The 19,301-nt window shown below is 47.3% G+C and overlaps 1 protein-coding gene across 1 annotated transcript in view; it reads left to right on the top strand.

The window, feature by feature from the left end:
- The window catches only part of LOC125945749 (uncharacterized), a 22,443-nt gene extending 10,348 nt beyond the window's left edge, over positions 1 to 12,095 (top strand). The window contains exon 5 of the mRNA XM_049668023.1: positions 11,880 to 12,095. Coding sequence (XP_049523980.1) covers positions 11,880 to 12,095 — 216 coding nt within the window. The remainder of the gene's footprint in view (positions 1 to 11,879) is intronic.
- Positions 12,096 to 19,301: the final 7,206 nt, after the last annotated feature.

Genomic DNA, 19,301 nt, shown 5'->3' with positions numbered 1-19,301 from the left:
CTGCTGGTCCCAAGGTAATCGCTGGTTACCGTGACCTGGGTTCATTTCGCGGAGCAGTTTTGTACTACTGATTTCTCGTGACCACTGAAAAGATACCTACTTGCTCATAATGCAATGAGTTTCCATGACTCTAACATCTGCATTAAATACGGCATAATATACATTAAATATTTATACAGCATGATATAAGGCATTATGCACATATGTAGTACTTACTCGTTAATTTGTTTTGTTGGCTTATTGGTGCCAAATGCATGTGTTCTTCTGTTCCGACAGTGCTGATGCCACTCCCTGGGAGCCAAAATGAGAGCAGCCGTGTGTGCGCGCCCAGCGACGAACGAAACCAACCGCAATCGTCACCGTCTCTGCACATGACCGCTTGTGACTGCACCATAGAGAAATAAAGTGACTAAATGACTGACTCGGTGTGTCCCTCGATGTCGTCGTATACAATCTTGTTGGACCCCTCCGACACGCACTTTGGCTTTCACTGTCACATCACCACCCACAATTTTTCAACACCACCCACGTGTGGAAGCAGACGCTCCCCTTTTTTGAGGTTGCCGCCACGAAAAAAACTGTTGGCGTCGGCAACCGTCTTGGAATCGCACTGCAGTCTTTGCATCGCTGTTCAGCAAGCAGGCAATCTGCCGCCGTCGAGAACGAAGCGCCGTGAGCAACGAGCAGCGAAGGAAAGCGCGGGCGAAACAATGCAAACAAAGCAGAGACTGCACCGCGGGCGACGGCGCTGCTTGAAATTTCCACATTGGGGGCGCTGTCAGGAGGCGCAGCTGCGGCTTCAGGCGATCGTTTTCTCGTCTATTGACCCTTTTCGCGGAGCAGTTTCTTTTAGAGAAACGAGATGGCGCTCACGGCGGCGCGCCATATCTCTCCTCAGCGACCGTAGTTCACGCGACCGCGCACGAATACGAAACCACAGTGGCGCACCGACGGGGGGGGGGGGGGATTCGGGGGTTGTACCCCCTGAGGCCGACTTAACCCACCTTTTGTTTAACCCCTTTTCTTTCCTTACGCATTTGAGTACTGCAACTAAGATGTCAGACGCGCAATCGTCTGCACACTCGCAAAAGCGCATTTTTTACAATTTCCCGTGAAGAAATCGAAATTAGTGCTGTTTAGATGGTATTGGCAAACTGTCAACCCCCCCCCCCCCCCCTGGCAGACATCCTGGTGCGCTACTGCGAAACCATTACCGCTTTCTACCTTGCTTCTGTCGATCAGCTGTCGGAAATGCAACTGAGTTTTCGCTAACACACTGTGCTCCAATCATGCTAGTTTGAATCATGTGGCTTGAAGACGTGTGCAGCAGTTGGCTGCAAAAATAGTGACTGGCATGTTAAGGAATAGAATGAATCTGTGTGGCCAAGTTCGCGGACCGCTGCTGCAACTGTCCGAACGTGTTACCGGCACTTCGTGATGTACGGCTTCCTCGAGGATACAGAAATTTGCTCATCCGCCAGCCTTGTATCGCTAACCTTCAAGAAAGGGCTTCATTCCCAGAACGTCAGCAAGAATGAGTTCCACTCGTTAAACAATCACAAAGGAATTAGCGCTGCTTCCTGTCATTGTAAGTTTTGCGCACGTTATATATACACATCTGGCCCAAATGGCAGGAAAACTTACGCCCACTCTATCGTCGACGTATCAAGAATAGGTGAATGTGCGCACGCTTGAATGTATGCGCACTGTATACGCACAATGACGGACTACACCGATGGCGCACGAATGGTCGAAGCTGAATGTTTCGTGACGGTCCACAAGAGTAAGCGAGTTACTAGCTGTATATATATTGCTACACGGTATTACAATGTACAAAACCTACGTTTCAAGCCGTGTGCGCAGCAAGAACAAATCTATCGGAACTGAGCACACCCGCCAGCGATAGGCAGAAAATAATCAGATAGTGGCCGCACCGAGGACTTCACTGAGTCAGAAACTGACAGCCACTGCTTCAAAATATTTGCCGAATAAAGAACAAAGAGCAAAACACACTATCCTGACTGAATTCATAATCGCAAAGCTTGGAATGAATATTTAGCCCGCTTTTAGAAGAAGCACCATATACACTGCTTGCGCCGTTTGGACATAGCTTAATCAGCTCCGAAAGCGCTTTTGCATGTTTCTGAAGCTGTGATCAAACCTTCGTGTCGTCCACTTAGTCACCGTCTACGATATCTCCGAAAACAGAGGTTTCCTAAGCCGCGCCGGCGTCATACATTTCCATTGTAAACAAGGAGGCAACGGAGGCAGTTGAGGCTGCAATGGACGCGTCACCACGTGATCAACATGGCAGCGCCCACGGGATCGCCGCGAAAAGGGTCAATAGCACGGGCGCGCCGTGCTTCTCGCCACGGACGCCACGCGCGGTCTTCGTCGCAGTGGCGTGCCCAGAAAGAAGCGCGCGAGGGGAGCCCAGTTGCCGCATGGCGCGTTTCTCATCGTTCACACGCACCGGCACACCATGCGTTTCGGAGGCCACGCGCTGGCTTCGCCGCGGGCGCTGGGGCGCCGAGTGTTAGAGAAGCGCGAGCGCAGTTTCGCTGCAGTACACCCTAGTACGTGTACTTTCGTTTCGACGATGGCAATACGTTGTGTCACTTATCGATTCAATGCTGACGCATTACCCTCGGCAGTGATCGTGACATGGGTTCTGCCGCATTTTTATTCTTGGAGAGAATAAAAAATTAGCTGCCAAAAGACATGCCTGCTCCCCTACGGTTGCATCGAAGCCTGAACTTCCCCAATCGCTATCCTCTGACGCAGCGCTGCCCCTCTGCCCACGGATCGACGTACCGTTCTCGCGACGACGTGTGGTCGCGAGTACAGCTACGACCCTATCGGGGGACAGTTGATGGTGTTCGACTCCGAAATATTCTTGAGAAAAAAGGTGATTTCGTGTCATTCCGGCTAGTCTGCTGATGGAAAACGAATCCCCGTCGGCTTCCATCATGTCACAAAAGAAAGGTCGCGAGATCGAAGGAGGATTCCCTCTTCATGGTTCCAGAGGGAACCATGCAGGATGCGAAAATAGTATATCAATGAATGCGCAAAAAAATTCCCTGCGGGAAGCTTCGCAGGGTGATTAGTCAAAATCAAGATGTGCATCCCATGCAAGCATACGCATCGTCCATTGGTATCACGATGCGTTCAAGTAGTCGCAACCTTAGAAAACATTGCCTCCGGGATCGGCTCAAGCATGGCTTGAAAAATGCCCACTCTTCTTCGTATGCTGAAAGAAGGAAAGCGATAGCCTTTTTTCTCACTTATTTTTATTGCGATATCAGTTATATATGGACGCTTCCAGAAAAGCATTTCCGCCGTGGGTCGTCCTCGTAGCCGCGGTGTTCCGTTAAATTCCAAGTGCGAAAACATCATGGCTAAATATGCATACTAAGCTATCCAAACTTTCCGATCATGAATTGAATCAATATTAGTGTGTTTTGCTCTTCTTTATTTCGCTAATATTATGAAGCAGTTGCTTGTTGCGTTTATGACTCAGTAACGTTCCTCGGGGCGGTCACTATGTAAGTATTCTCTGCCAAATCGCTGGAGGGTGTGCTGAAATCCGATCAATCTGTTCTTGCTGCGCATAGCGCTTGAAACCAGGGTCGTAGCCAGGGGGGGGGGAGAGGCTGATAGGGCTTCAGCCCCTCCCCGAATTTTGTTCGTGCTGGCATGCACCGCCGACCAAAACATCCACCGGCGCCGAGAATCATTCTGAATTTTGTCTACAATGTCTTTTTTCACTCTCGAAAATACATTTTTTTCACTCACGCACATTGCGAACTCGGGCTGGACTTCCTGGCAACGCCCTTGCACGTGGAGCCACTTAACGCAAGGACCCCATACGAGCACAAAGTTTCAAGGGCTTTTCGATAGCGAGTGGATGCGTTGCGGCATCTCGCAGCGGCCGCGGAATCTACGGGGCGCATGGATTTCAATTCCGAAACCTTATAGTTATAAAGTTCTCATAAACATTTGACGCGAAAGGTGCACTGACATTTCCAAAGGCGTGCTTTAGATTTTGAATTCTGGAACTTTATGGGTTCGCAATCTTCGGTTCGCAATCTTCCAGACACACGAAAATACTATCACCATGACTGTCAGCTGGCAGCCGAAAATTTTCCCTAAATATTTTCAGGAAGCACACCCAATGTGATTGATCAGCTGGACCAGTGCAAGCAAAATAAAATAAGAGAAAACAGAAGGAAGTTAATGGCCTATTATCGAGGCAGTTCTTTTTTGCTGGCAACAAGGTCTGGCTCTCCATGGCCATAGATAGGGACAGTGGTCCTATGGATTAACCAAAACCTCCGCTGAATATACTGGTATTTGAGAGCGCTTCTTCGCATGCGAGCTGATTGTGGAGATACATCATATCTGAAGAACCATTTGGAAAGTTGCCCCGGTAATGCCTCGTAATTAAGCCCAGATGTACAAAACTAAATTATAGAAATCTGTGGTGAGATTATCAAAGAAAGCCTAGAGGCCAAAGTAAACGATACAAGGCTGCTTCTCCATACTTGCTTACGAAACGACGGATATGGCGGCAATCGAACAGCCTGTTTGGGCAAGGTACCTAACAAGGATGCCAATGGCGTCGAAGGAGCGTTTTTAGGTTTTAGCACCGGAATGGAGGCCTATCTCATTGCGACTGCAGGTTCTATGTAAATGTGTACAAACTTTTGGAGATTCTAGTCACCCTTACAATGACCACTGACTGCCAGCGCAGAAATAACATTTTTTAACACGAGATTACTAAAAAACTACTCGCGCTCTACAATCTAGAACGCATGGTTAGGCTGGCGCTTCTATACGCCCACAGAGACGTCGGCATCAACGTGTCCGAAGTCATTGACCGCTTGCATAACTGCCCCGCCGAGTGAAGTTTGTCCTTTAGACAGCGAAGCAGCAAAAATCAATTCAAATAAAAAGCTCTGTCTTCAGGTCCATAAACTCGTAATTACGAAAACGTATGACTGTTCATTAGCTTTTAAAACCGCAGAAATGTTCGCCATTTATTGTAAGAGTTAGCATCATGATCAAAATTATTATGTGAATAAGAAAATTACGAGAACATCAATAACGAATTTTGACCAAAGTTGCTCATTGAAATCCGGGCCCACGCAGCGTTTCCCAACACAGTCGGACATTGGGTAGTTCAACTTGCCACATCATCTGTAGCTTTCGTTTGTCCTTTTCTTTCCTTTTTTGGCTACCTGCTTTTACTTCTTTTTTGGGTGCAGAATAATTGTTGCCGCTGTGCAGGCAGTTAAAATACACATTTTCGTACTGATTTCTGCATCTGCCTATATTATTCTACCCACATGGTGCTGTCGCGACCACCGCATGGCCCAAGTACATATCACAATTTCTGCGATCAGTTTACTATCTGTGACTGCGCAACATGTTTATTTGTCTGGTTTGACGCATTATATACAGTGACGTTTGCTTAGACACGCAGATTTATTGGAGGCTCATCATCATCATCAGCCTATATTTTATGTCCACTGCAGGACGAAGACCTCTCCCTGCGATCTCCAATTACCCCTGTCTTGCGCTAGCGTATAGGCTTATAAGTATATTTAAATATCTTGTTGGGAGGTTTTGTATATACTGTGAGGTACCTCCGAGACACGTCCACTTCGCCAGCCAACCGAGAGATGGCAGCACCTGTCTGGCATTCTCCCTTGTTTGCCCGCCTTTAGCTTGGAGAGGAGAGCTGAGTGAGTGTCTGCCCGGCTGCCATGTAGGACTGTTCTCTTGAGTCGCGCTGGCGCGCTAGCCCTTGTATTGTTTGGTATGCTTTACCAACATTAATAATAAAGACGTCCACCTGCGTCGACGTTACTGCCTTCGTGCCCAGCCTCGAGCATCTCGCCCCAGCTTCGCCCTCACATTTGGCGCTGTCGACCAAGAATTTCGCCTCGCCGTTCGCTCACGCCGTGCCGCCGCTCCCGCGAGGCCCTAGTTGCTGCCATTGTCTACCTCGTTGTTCCCACCAAGTAAGCGCCATGCCGGGATTGAATTAGGCCGAAGTCGACGCTGCCACCGTCGCGTGCTTCAGCACCGAGTTTCTGCAAATCGAGATCATTCGCCGCGGAATCGACGCTACCGGGTCAAGAGACGACCTGATTCAACGTTTGACAGCGTGCCTGGAGGAAGCTCGTGAAGCGATTCCGAAACGACCACCGAGACCGGCCTCCGCGCCGGTTTCCTCGACCAGAGTGTAGTTCCCTGCCTCGCCCCTTACTCCGACGGTTCGTCAAGCAATTCCAGGTGCAACCTCGCAAGTGTATGCGCCCGCCTCGTACGTCCTACCGTCACCGTGGTCCTACCCTACGCCGCCGCTCGTTTGCGACGCCGCAGCCATTCCAGCGCATGAAGTATTTTCGCCGCCACAGGAACCGCAGCCGTTTGTAACACCCAGCTTTGTAACGGCTCCACGGTACCCCCAGCCACCATTTGGCGTGCCATTTTCGCCAATGTCACCGCAGTACCAGGGCCCTTCCATGCCACAGCTGCAAGTGACAACCATGCCCGACGTATCGTCTACCCTGCCATTGTTCGAGAACTGCCACAAGCAAAGTGCGCGTTTGTGAATTCAGGAGATTCAACAAACGCAACAGCTAACTTCGTGGTCGCTAGAAACAACCCGCCTGCCTCATCGCCGCAAGCAAGTTGAGAGGCACTGCGAAAAACTGGCACCTGACTCTTGGCGCGCAGTTCCCGACTTGGGATACGTGGCGTAAAGCTTTCCTGGACGCATTCGCCGACGATCTGACTCTACTGCAATGGCAGCAGCAAATTATGTCCCAAGTACAGTCCAGCTCTCAGTCACTTCGCGACTATGCCTATGCAAAGCTTCGAGTAATCGAGAAATGTCCAGCGCCACTGACGGAGGAGCCTCAGAAGGTGGAATATCTCCTGCACGGCATTCAGTGCGCGGGAACCGCAACAAGCATAGCAGCGCAACGCCCATCGTCAATATCCAGCTTCATTGATATATGCACCCACCTTGACAGGGCAAATTGCAACATATGCAGATCGCAAGCAACCCGGCTGATCGTCCTGACCAGACTCTCCGCAGTCAAAATAACCGGACTACGCCTTGCAGACAAGTCTCTTCTGTGTCGTTAATGCCTTCATTGGCACCTCCAACAGTCGGCAGTTTCAAGCACAGCGGTGTGTCCCCGTCTCGCCCTGCCAGTCTTTCACATAACCGTCGCCTAGCAGATCTACCACCTGCTCAGAAGGAATTGCTCGGTACTCAGCTCTGTCACAACGTTATGGTGTCCCTGCGTTTCGCCCAGGACAGTCATTGAGCGAAGCTATTTACTTCAAGTGTCACGAAAAGGGCCACCTAGCATCAAAGTGCCCAACAAAGCAAGAGACTGTCACACAGCAGCCAGCCACAGCTTCAACATCACTTCATGCAGCAGCCCCTGCGCAGCACACAAGCCCTTTGTAAGACGTCCATGGCTTCCATCTGGAGTGTTCATTCTTCACAGCTGACACCGCGCTCTTGGGCTCCCACGACGCCTTCCGGGACACAGCGTCCAAGATAACTATAGTGACCAAGTCTGCAATCAAGAATCTTACACTGATGCCCTGGACATGCGAGCCCTTCGCCGTTGTTCGTGGATCAAGTGTGCATCCCGAAGGCACGGTCTGCCTGAAGATTAAACAGTGGGCAGCTCTAGTGGAAGCCGCTGCGATCAGCAATAATGTCTTGCCGATGATACGGGGTCAGCAATACAAGACTTGTGTGCCACTTAACAAACTCACCGTCAATGTTGTACACCGTTTGCCGAATGCTGATGATATCATGCAAGACGCCGCCGGAGCATTATATTTTGCATGTCTGCACCTGAATCTGCCTACCAGTGGCGCACCGACGGGGGGGGGGGGGGGATTCGGGGGTTGGAACCCCCCCCCCCTGAGGCCGACTTAACCCCCCCTTTTGTTTAACCGCTTTTCTTTCCTTACGCATTTGAGTACTGCAATTAAGATGTAAGACGCGCAATCGTCTGCACATTCGCAAAAAGCGCATTTTTTTTTTACAATTTCCCGTGAAGAAATCGAAATTAGTGCTGTTTAGATGGTATTGGCAAACTGTCAACCCCACCCGCCGCGGTGGCTCAGTCAGCTAAGGCGTTGCGCTGCTGAGCACGAGATCGCGGGATCGAATCCCGGCCGCGGCGGCCGCATTTCGATGGAGGCGAAATGCAAAGACGCCCGTGTGCTTGCGTTGTAGTGCACGTTAAAGAACCCCAGGTGGTCGAAATTCATCCGGAGCCCTCCACTACGGCGTGCCTCATAATCAGAACTGGTTTTGGCACGTAAAACCCTAGAAAAGAAGAAGAAGAAGAACTGTCAACCCCCCCCCCCCCCCCCCCCCCTGGCAGAGATCCTGGGTGCACTACTGCTGCCTACTGTACATTATGTCAAGACAGCCTTCATCACACACAGTGGGACATACATGTGGACACGTGTGCCCTTTGATCTCAAAAATGCTCCTTCAACATTTAATTAAACGTGCCATGCAGCTCGTCCTGCAAGACCTTCAACCTCCTATCACGTCGGGCATCAGAGTCTACTTGGATGACATCCTCGTGTTTGCGTCCACCTTTGAAGATTTCTCGCCCGGCGTTACGTAGCTCAGAAACTGCATCTGCTTTGCCGCTGAACGATCAGCCCCCAGTCAGACAGCGCAGCGGACTTTTGAAAGTGCTGTGTTTGTGTCCCTTCCAATTTCTTTAGTTTGTGCTTTAATCCATGTAGAACATAGCCTTGCCTTGTCTGTTGCTATTTTCCTGTCACATGCGTCTGTTTTCCTGCCTCGCCTATTCACGACTAGTATTTCCATACATTGCCTGTTGACCATGTCTAGCCTTTTCGCCCCTTTGCCTAGCCCTAGTTCACACTTGTAATCAAAAAGGACTTTGATCATAAAAATGGGGCCGGATGTCAGGTATCTCCGAGACTCCCACGTCCACTTCGCCAGCCGCCAGACAGACGGCAGCACCGGCATTCTCCTATGTTTTCCCGCCTTTAGCTTTCCCACCCCAGCCTCGCCCTCACAATACAAGCAGCGAACTTTGTTTACCAGCGGCACTTTTTTGCCCTTTATCAAGTTGTATCTTCGCATTTGTATATTCCGTTCTTTGTTGGCATTTCTAATGTATATTTTGCAGAACTCCTGCTTTTTATATGTACTCACTGTTGCGACTATAATTTCGGTGCAATTACAATACGCGACTGGTAACAGCTGCTCCTGCGCAATCCATTGCAACGAATGACAGCGTCATTGAGGTTTTTCCCTGGCCGTTGCATATGTACAAAAATGTAAACAAGGTTCGTGAATGACATAGATTCATCAAAATATTTGTCCTCAACTTGTTAATTTCATGGCCTTCACGTGTTTCATATCAGCTGCATGCACTGTGTTGCTGGTTTTGAACTGATATAGTCCTCCAGTTCGTGTGATAGTTTCTTTACTTAATAAATAGACAAAAAAAAACGGCGGTAGCATTGATATCAGTTATTTCTGCCACAATTTTTGGGACATACGAATATATTCTTTTATGAAAAAAATACATATTTACTTGACAGTGCGTAGCGTTCAATAATTTGTTTGCAGCATCAAATATACCACGGCATTGGCAATACAGTTCAAATACACAAATACATTTGTGTATTTGATCCCTCGACCGCGCTCCATTAGGAGCGCGGTCTCCTCCTTAAGCGCCGTCTTGTGTCTCTAGAACAAACTGCCCCCCGAAAAGGGTCAATAGCGCGGCTGAGCGCGACCGCGCGGGCTCTTCCTTGAAAGCGACCTGCGGTCGGTACCGAGTCTAGGTGCGCCGAGGGCTGATAGCTTCGTGTGCGCTGTCTTCTCGCCTCTTAGTTCGCGTTGAAGCTAGAGGCAGCACGAAGGTCAATTCGCTGCTCTGCTGCCGCCGCGCTTCCTCACTGCAGCGTTTTGACACCGAGTGTCCGCTGTCATCGAGTGTGGTGTGTTCACGTTTGCCTGTGTGCGCGTGACACCATGCTTGTTATTTTAATTCGTAAGCGAATGTTTAAAATTTATACGGCCGATAAAACTACCATCCTTCGTATAGCTGTTAATTTTCTATCGCAATCAATTCTTCGCCTTTCAGTCGAAAATGTGACTTCTTGTTCTGTTGCAGTTGGCGCCTCGAAATAGAAAATCACTGTTTCATCATGCAGTAGAAGAGTTTGAATTTTAGATCAATTTGTGCGAACTCGCGCCATACAGCGCACGGCGATCTTCGGTGCTAACGAACTAAGGAACCATTAATTTCCGATATCACTAATGAACGCGGTAAATTTGAAAGCTTCCACAGGTTCCCATAGCGATAATTTAGCCTGCGTTTATTAATCTACTATATTTAGTGTGCTGCTAGGGCTTCTAAATGTAAATTTTGTTTCCCGCGTGATTACGGCCGCTGATATGTAATAATTCATTTCGTTCGATTCGATTACTTTTTCAAGCGAAGCTTGTATTGGCTCACACGTTTCGGTGGCGTTGTAGTCATGCAAAAACTCACGTGTGGCGCATACGCGCATTGGATTTGCGGGTATGAGCCAGAGATATGCGGGTGACGCGCGCGACCAATCAGAGTCGCTTGGCTTGTCGGGGGGAGGGAAAGGGAAGGAAAGTGGGTTCGCGCACGCGCTCCGCCGGGCTTCCCTTGTCTCAGATTAGTTTCGGCGACCTGATGGGAAGGCGGCGCATGGTACGTTGCCTGCTCCTCGGCGGAACGCATGAGCAACGGCGCTGCGAACTCACTCCGGAAAGGGCTCGCCGTCGACGTGCCGATTCTAGCATGAGGGCTTCAGAAGCCCAGACGAAACGTTACCGTCGTCTTGCCCTCCACTCCAGGAACCCGACAACGGTGCTGCACGCCTCGGTAAGGCTAGCGCCAGTGGCGCACCGACGGGGGGGGATTCGGGGGTTGTAACCCCCCCCCCCCCCCCCCCCCTGAGGCCGACTTAACCCCCCTCTTTTGTTTAACCCCTTTTCTTTCCTTACGCATTTGAGTACTGCAACTACACTACAACACTCGCAAAAAGCGAATTTGTTGACAATTTCCCGCGAAGAAATTGAAATTAGCGCTGTTTAGATGGTATCGGCAAACTGTCAATCCCCCCTGGCAGAGATTCTGGGTGCGCTACTGGCTAGCGCCAACTTCCCTGGTGCGCCGACGGCCAGGTTTCAACGCGAGTTTCTCAACCGGAACTTCGGAACCAGCTGCAGTGGGTATGACCGGTTGTGGTTTGAGCACAGCGTGGTACTCGTCAGTGCAATTCGTTCCGAGCAACACCGAAGAAACACACGACACCTCTTCGCTTACCCCGATTTCCTCGACAGGGGGAGGGACTGCTGATTTTTTATCATTTACCGTTCACTGCCGTCTGACCCGGTGATAACGTGGGCGGAGCGCAGCGCGGATCACTGGCCAAGTGCGCCACGGAAGAGCATTGAAATGGTATTATTGCAATATGTCTTCAAGATGTTGCGCGAACAGAAAGTTTGTCTTTTTTTCTGTTTTTTATCCCGCATCCGCTGCAGGCGCTGTTGGTTCACTTCCAGGTAAAGATAACCACGGGGAGGCTGTCCAGAAGGGTGATAAGTAGATCTGTAACGGAATAAAGGTAATTTAGATAGAAAAATTTGACATTCTTAGGTGACATTTGTCACCACACAAATTAATACAAAAGCGCAGCATCTCTCTATCTACGAGTGTTTCTTTCCATCTGTCTGTCCTAATTTACACCGATATTTTATCTCACAACGATATCTACTGTTATTTTGTCTCTGCCACTATCAGATATGTGAGGCGAAGGCCGGTTACTCGGATGTCCCCTTCGGCATCGCCGCCTACGACGTCGAATACGACTCCGATGCCGCGGACTGTCCAACTATGCAGATCGGCTTCGGTGCCTTCAGGCGTGTGAAGGCGTTGCAGCGGCTGAACGAGTTTATCGACAAAGAATTCAAGGACGCCTCCTACCTGCAAAAATGCCTGGACGTGCCCTTCTCCTGAGACGACGCCTCTTTCGCGACACCGACTTCGTCCGTCGCTCCAACTTGTGTGACTTGAAAGAGCGAAAAGAATTGCGATTGTCATCCGTGACACTATGCTTACGCTAAGCACAGCGAAAGCGAATATAAAGAAATGAGCACAACTTCATTGCTGTGAGGAAAATAGTGTTCCACTCTTTCTTCCTTTTAAGCTGAATAGGAACAGCCTCCTTTCTTTTTTTTTATCTTGTTTGTCAAATTACATTGTGAAAGGAGAAAACTCGTCCGCTAGAGGCTCAGTGGTACCCTTGCCCCGTTAGAACACTGGCAGAAACGGGAAAACACAGGAACACTATTGATGTATCAACAATAGACAAAAATGAAGAAATTTCTCATATAATGTAAAATACACGATCTAAACAAGTTCTGTAAAAATCACGCGGTACATTAAGACTATCATTTCTAGATGAGCGTGAAGATAATCATCTCTTGAACCTACGCCCCAATAGTACTACTCAACTAGTTTTATTTCAGATGGATAGGTGCTTCTTTCACAAAAAGTATTCAATTCACGTGGTAGGGTATTGTTAAGCATTCGTATACAATAGTTCGCGTGACAGTGAGGAATCAATTTTTCTTTTTTTTTTTGTAACACACGCTTGTGTGTTAAGACAGTGGTGATTTTAAACAAAAAACTGAGCATGACCGCCTGAAACAGATGCAATGTTCACGCAACTGCATTGCTTGATGTAAGCTAGTTATTTTAATTATTTTAAATTTATTAAAAAGCACGCTCCTGGATTGTAAGTCGATGTATTTGTCAATTATTCTCAAACTTTTTTCACGTTTTAGTTGTAGTGCCCTAACCAGAAAACGGCAATGTAGGCGAGAAGCAAAGAGTGCATTATCAATAATTAACTTCCACCACTTGCATGGCGCTCTCTTTGGCCATATCTGGCCCTTGCGCCATTTAACACATCAGTAAACTTCACCGACGTTTGAATGAGGTAATAGTTCATGTTTAAATACCATTCTTACGACTCTATGTCTTGTCGAAACAGTACTCACATGAGCATCCCATAGTAAACATTCTGAGACATAAACGCCGAGTACTAAATGGTATCGTTGAGCCCCTAAAAAAATGTCATCCTGAGAAAAAAATCGGGGTAGCTTGCACAAGTGATGGTACGTTATACGAAATAATGCCAAGTGATGTTAAGTTAACGAAGTGTATAAGTATTTCCTCAAGATATACGAAGTGTATAAGTATTTCCTCGCGGCCCGTGGCATCGCGGAACGCCTCGCGAAGCACTTACAGTCCAAGCACATGTAGTGGAAGTGGGGCGAAAGCTATGCACAGTGTACAGCGGCGCGCAGCAGACGACACGGCAGGATAACGTCACGCCACATGCGCAGTAGCGCGCAGCTGGTGGGAGCTCGGCCGAGCCGCCGCCAGAGGCGCCAGCTGCAGCCACGGACACTGCGAGTGTTCGGCGCTAGTGCGGGGAAACGGAGAAGCGTGGATGACGTCGGCAGCACCTCTGCGCGTTGCCTCGTTGGTGCTGCTACAATTTGTCTCTCTCTCTCAATTTCTCTCTTCCGAGCATAGCGCGCGACTCGCGCACTCTCTCTCGCTCCCATTTTCTTTCTCGCTCCCTCGTATAGCGCGCGACGCTCCGCGAAGTGGTTGCTAGGCAACGCAGTCAGTGAGTGGCAGGCGGCACACATTACGGCCGGCTTAAACAGCCCAGCTGTTAAAAACTGTTTGCCCTTCTTACGACAAGTGAGAGCTTTTGTTCTTGTAGTGCTTGCCTTTACCGTGTTATTATTTATCCAGGTGTATACTCTTCCCAAGACGTTGTTTTCTCTAAGATACAAATATGATCGTATCGTCTGCATAAATAATAAACTTCGCAAGAGATGCATAACTATATCTTTTCAATAAAGCCCGCTATGACTTTACTGTGAGACCCGCGAAATGATTTGCTTCCGGTCTGATAAAGATACCAATCGAAACATACTGTTGTCTATGTGACAGGTACCCTTTAGGAGTTTAGGCGAGGAGCCCACGAATACCGTAGTGCTTTAGTTTTCCAAACAGGATGACATGGTCTGCACAGTCAAATGCTTTAGTAAAACTTACAATAGTTCCTGAAACATTTTTTTCTTCTAGTTTTTGCAGAATAGATTCCTTTTTGCTCTAGCAGGGCAAGCTTAGATCTAAACTTTCGGAACGCATACTGCGATTTTTAAAGGGATTTATTGATTTATTTATATACTACAATACCTGGTTAGGATTTTGGTAGGGCGGGAAAATATACATGATCTGGTTCAACGAAAGTTTTAGAACAAGTAGTAGGCGCCCACCAGGTCACCTATTTCACGAGACGGAAAGCAGGAAGTGCGCCGTAGTGCTACTAACAAGAAAGAAAATGCAGTTATACACCTGTGCACACGAAATAGATACGCATACCTACTTATGCACATAAGTATTAAAATCCCCAACGTGATCATATGTACATATGGAAACGATACAGGTCAGGTTTGTAAAATAACGAAACAATATACATACATAGAAGGTTCTAAAAGTAATGTGTACTTATACTAAATATACATGTATACATACACATAAATACATAAAAAGCAGGTTTACGAGCACATACTTGAAGGAAAAGTTCCCATCGAAGGCTGCGACGCTTGATCATATGGAGTTAATATTCTGCCATGCCGCTGTCTTGTACTACTAACTATATCTGGAAGTGAATGGAATAACTGAATATGCGTCGACCTTTTAACATGCCCCATTAATATTTGATAAAGGAATTTCAAACTTGAATGACGGCTTCTCGTGGATAGCGGTTGCAGGGTAGCTTTGGTCTACAGGTCTGTTACTTATGTGGTCATAACGATTGTAAATAAAGCGAAGTGCTCTTTTCTGAATTATTTCTAGTTTATCAATATTCGCTTTAGTGTGAGGGTCCCAGATAATAGCAGCCTAACGGATAGAATAACGGAATAATAACTCGGTTACTTCGGTAAGATAATTGTTGTAGCCGTAATGTCAAATGAGGGTCGTTTTCTTGTTAGTAATTGCCAGCATTCACAACATGACTAAATTTTCTGAAACGCTTTATTTAGGAGTAGTAGGTCAGTCGGGTAGAATGCATAGAATGTAGTCAGTCATCAGAGTAAAGTATAATTTTTACTGGGATGCCATCAGCGATGTCATTTATAAAAATGAGGGAAAAAACGTGGTCCAAGTATCGACACTGAAACCCGAGAAATGCTGGTTAAAAGAAACAATTTGTTGGTGGCCAGTAATGTATGGTGAAATCCAGAATATTAGTTTAGGGTTTTGAAGTACTGAGTTTAATTTATAAAGCAGTTTATTATGAGAAACTTTGTCAAAGGCTTTACGAAAGTCTAGGAAAATAGCGTCAGTTTGACTACCGTTATTAATAGATACCGCAAAACCGCGTATGGTTTGCGTAGAAAACCCATGTTGTCCCTGAGTGAAGACGTTTTCTTCATGGAGTAATTTTGAAATGAATGAATGAATGTGTTTGTTTAGTGGCGCAAGGGCCAGGTATGGCCAAAAAGCGACATGCCGGTGTTTGCTAGTTCGCAGTGAATTTATGAATTCTGAGAGGTAAATGTGACGGGGCTGTACAGGGGGCCTAAATAGTAGCTGTAAAGTGCGTAAAATCAACATGTAGTAAGAAGATAATGGCAATGACTAGTGACATGTACTGTGGACATAAAAATGCATTGCTAAAGAATGGTATGATATACAAAATATGTAAGTTATAAAAATAGGCATTCTACCTGAACAGAGCCCATGAAACACAAGGGCCTGGAGGTACGTGCTATAATACAGTACTATCACAGCCATCCTCTGGAGAGAGGATGCGCTACGAATTGAATGTATGCGGCTAATAACATGTAAAACAACTTATTCAAGAAACCAACTTATTCAAGACTGCTTTGGTGTCAAAACAGTCGTTCTTCACCAAGAAACATAATGGGATGAAGAGGGACATGATATCGGTACGCTTGCGGAAAATATTTCTTTCTCTGTTTCGGCTTTCCGACACTCCACAAGGACGTGGAGGACGGTCAGCCTCACACCAAATCTACCACAGGTTGGTGGTTCATCACCAGTCAGCAAAAAACTGGGCGCCATATGTGTGTCCTATTCTGAGACGACAGAATAGCACATGAGTTCGCCGTGTTTTTGATGCAGAGGACCAGAAACCTATTTGTTTCAGCGTCCCACAAGCGCTGCCAGTGGTCTCGCAGTTTCCTTCACAAAAAAGGCTTCAGATCTGTGGAAGGAATAGCAGCGGCAGCATTAATAGCTTGCGATGTAGTTGATGTGGCTAACTGGTCTGCAAATTCATTACCCTCAACGCCTGTGTATGGGCCAGGCACCCAGCATATAATCACATGCTGGTTAGAGATATACGCTCTGCATAAAATGGAATAGAGCTCAGGAAGTACAGGATTTTTGTGTTTGCAGAGTGACATCAGGGCTTTCACTACGCTTAGAGAGTCTGTAAATATAATTGCTTTCTGAAGTTTTAATTTCCTTATATGATTCACACCCGACAATAGTGCGTAGGCCTTACCCGTAAAGATACTTGCTTTCTGGTGGAGTACACCGGATTACGAGAAGAATGGGCCGACGGCTGCATACGACAACCCGGCATGTGACCTAAAAGCGTCTGTGTAAAACTCTCCACGAGTAGTTGGATTCAAGCTCTAGGAAATGCATTTGAATGTGTGCCTCTGGTGCGTGCTTCGTGACCTCTACAAACGATGTATCGCAATCTATGAGTTGCCACTGCCACGGTGGTAACTGTTTCGCTGGAGCCATAGAGAACGGCTTTCTCGCTGCCGTTCGATTATGGAAGAGTGTGGCAGCATTCATGTCATTTACATTTGAATAAGAAGGATGTTAAATGTTCGCGTGTAGTTTCAGATAATATGTAAACCTGCTCTATGATCGCTCGAGATGAAGTGACCACTGATTCGACTCTACATATACCGGTCGCGAGACGGATACCCAGATGCTTAACGGGGTCTAGCGCTCTTGTGAGCGGTTGGTTTGACGGGAAGAAGCGTCGACGGACGGGACCCTTGAAGCCACCAGCCAGCCAGGAAGGAGGTCGATGGCCCCTTCTGCTGGGGTGGCGGAGCAACGCTAGCTGCAGCCGCCGAGGGGGCGGATGGCGTCGCTGGCGGTTCACTGCGTTTGGGCCGGGCAGGCGCCGGAAGCCGTTGTGTCGCTGCCCATTGACGCGCCACATCGGCAAAGCTGTTCTTGGGCAGGTATGATACCCGCCTACGTGCCTCCTTGAATTATATTTTCTTTGACTTTAAAGGGACCCTGAAACGATTTTGACGATTGTGTACAAACGTACTGAGTCGTTAGAGTAGGTCCTTCTGATCATTAATTGACGCATCTAAGAGCTCCATAAGGTTTTAAAAATGTACATCGCTACCGATTGCAGCTCGCCAAGCGGCTGATTTTTTTGCCCAGATGTCGTGATTTGCCCAGAATACGTCACTGGGCCAGCTATCCGTTTGGCTGCCCAGGGCGCGTCATCGATAAATTTTCCAACATTATGGTGAACAAATGTTGTTCGTAATAGTTTAGATGTTAGTTAATTTGTTTCTATAAAAACAAAGTAACAGAAAAAGAATGCACAAGGGCATGTATCACTACACAAAAGCACTTCCGGCCCACAGCAAGTGTCGTCTGCTTGTGTTACAACGTGATCCGTGTTGACGGGAGCTGCGCGGTCAGTGTTAGTCTTGTTCTTTCTTTTCGCAAGCACCATGGTTCGCCCTTGCGTTGTGGGCTGCAAACGTAGCGATCGGCGACATGTCAAGCTGCGACATCGTGCCCCGCAGCAAGGCAGCAGACGAGCGGAGTCGCTGCAGCGCATCGGACTGACGGTATCCAAACGGCGCCAGCATCTACGCGTTTGCGGTCGTCACTTCACGTCGAAGGATTGCCACAAGAGAATTTAACTTGTTCGGTATTCAGGTGAACGCAAGCGTAAGTGTACTGGCCGTTTTACCACGTTTTACGTGATGAACGGAGGGGAAAACGTGAACTGTTTCCACGGTGCAGCCACCTGGCGGCACAAAGCTCAACCGAACACACAGCTAATATAGCAGTAACCAAGTTTTTTCTGCTTTGCTGCTGGCTCAAATTTTTGGCAGGAGCGTAATCTTGAACACGTTGTCTTGAACACGTTGTCGTTACAGGAATATTAGATCTACCCTTACGAAAATGTCAGATATGGACTGATATGAAAAAGGCCATATATGGGCATATTAAAGATTGGGCAGATATGGCCATATATGGCATATAAGGGCCATATCTGCCCAATTTTTAATATGTCCATATATGGGACCCTTATATGCGATATATGGCCATATCTGCCAAATATTTAATATGTCCATATATGGCGCTCTTGTATGGTTATATTTGGAAATTCAGTAAATTAAAATCTGGGGTTTTACATGCCAAAACCACACTTTTATGATGAGGCACACCCTGGTGATCGACACACTACAAATTATTTTAACTCCCTGTGGTTTTTTTAATGTGCACCCAATGCATGGCACACAGGCATCTTTGCATTTCAGCCCCATCGAAATGCGACCGCCGTGCCCAGGATTCAATCCTGAGCTTTCAGTTCAGTAGAGCAACGTACACCTAGCCACTACGACGTGTCTGGAATTTTATATGAATATATCTCCAGTCAAAAATTCCATCCGGCTATCAACTTACATGTTTGTTGGCTAACACTAATTTCAGACCTTGATGGTCTACTAGCCAATCAGCATACAAGTTTACAGGTCTAGAAGCCTACAAGTCTACTACCTGTCTACTACCTATTTTACAGCCATTGTATCAGAGACCACTGTTCAAATGTGTATTGTTTACTGAATTGATGCATTTTGACTGTGATTGCATTACAGCCTTAATTAGAATATATTCAGTGCCTTTAAACACTAGAGTATGCCATTCGGCGCTTATGATGGCTCACTGAATAAATATGCTCACCATTCCATCCAAAATTCAGGTCATGGTATGTGTGTGATGTGGAAATCACATTTATAACATCTGAAAGCAATATGAGCAGATAAAACTTCATTGCAAAGTTCACTACTACAGAACATTACCCCCAATTGCTGCAAGGGATACCAGTCC

The sequence above is a fragment of the Dermacentor silvarum genome, chromosome 5, assembly GCF_013339745.2.
Source record: "Dermacentor silvarum isolate Dsil-2018 chromosome 5, BIME_Dsil_1.4, whole genome shotgun sequence".
Lineage (NCBI taxonomy): Eukaryota > Metazoa > Arthropoda > Arachnida > Ixodida > Ixodidae > Dermacentor > Dermacentor silvarum.
Note: the sequence above shows the minus strand (reverse complement) of the source record. Positions and strands in the feature narration are given on the sequence as shown.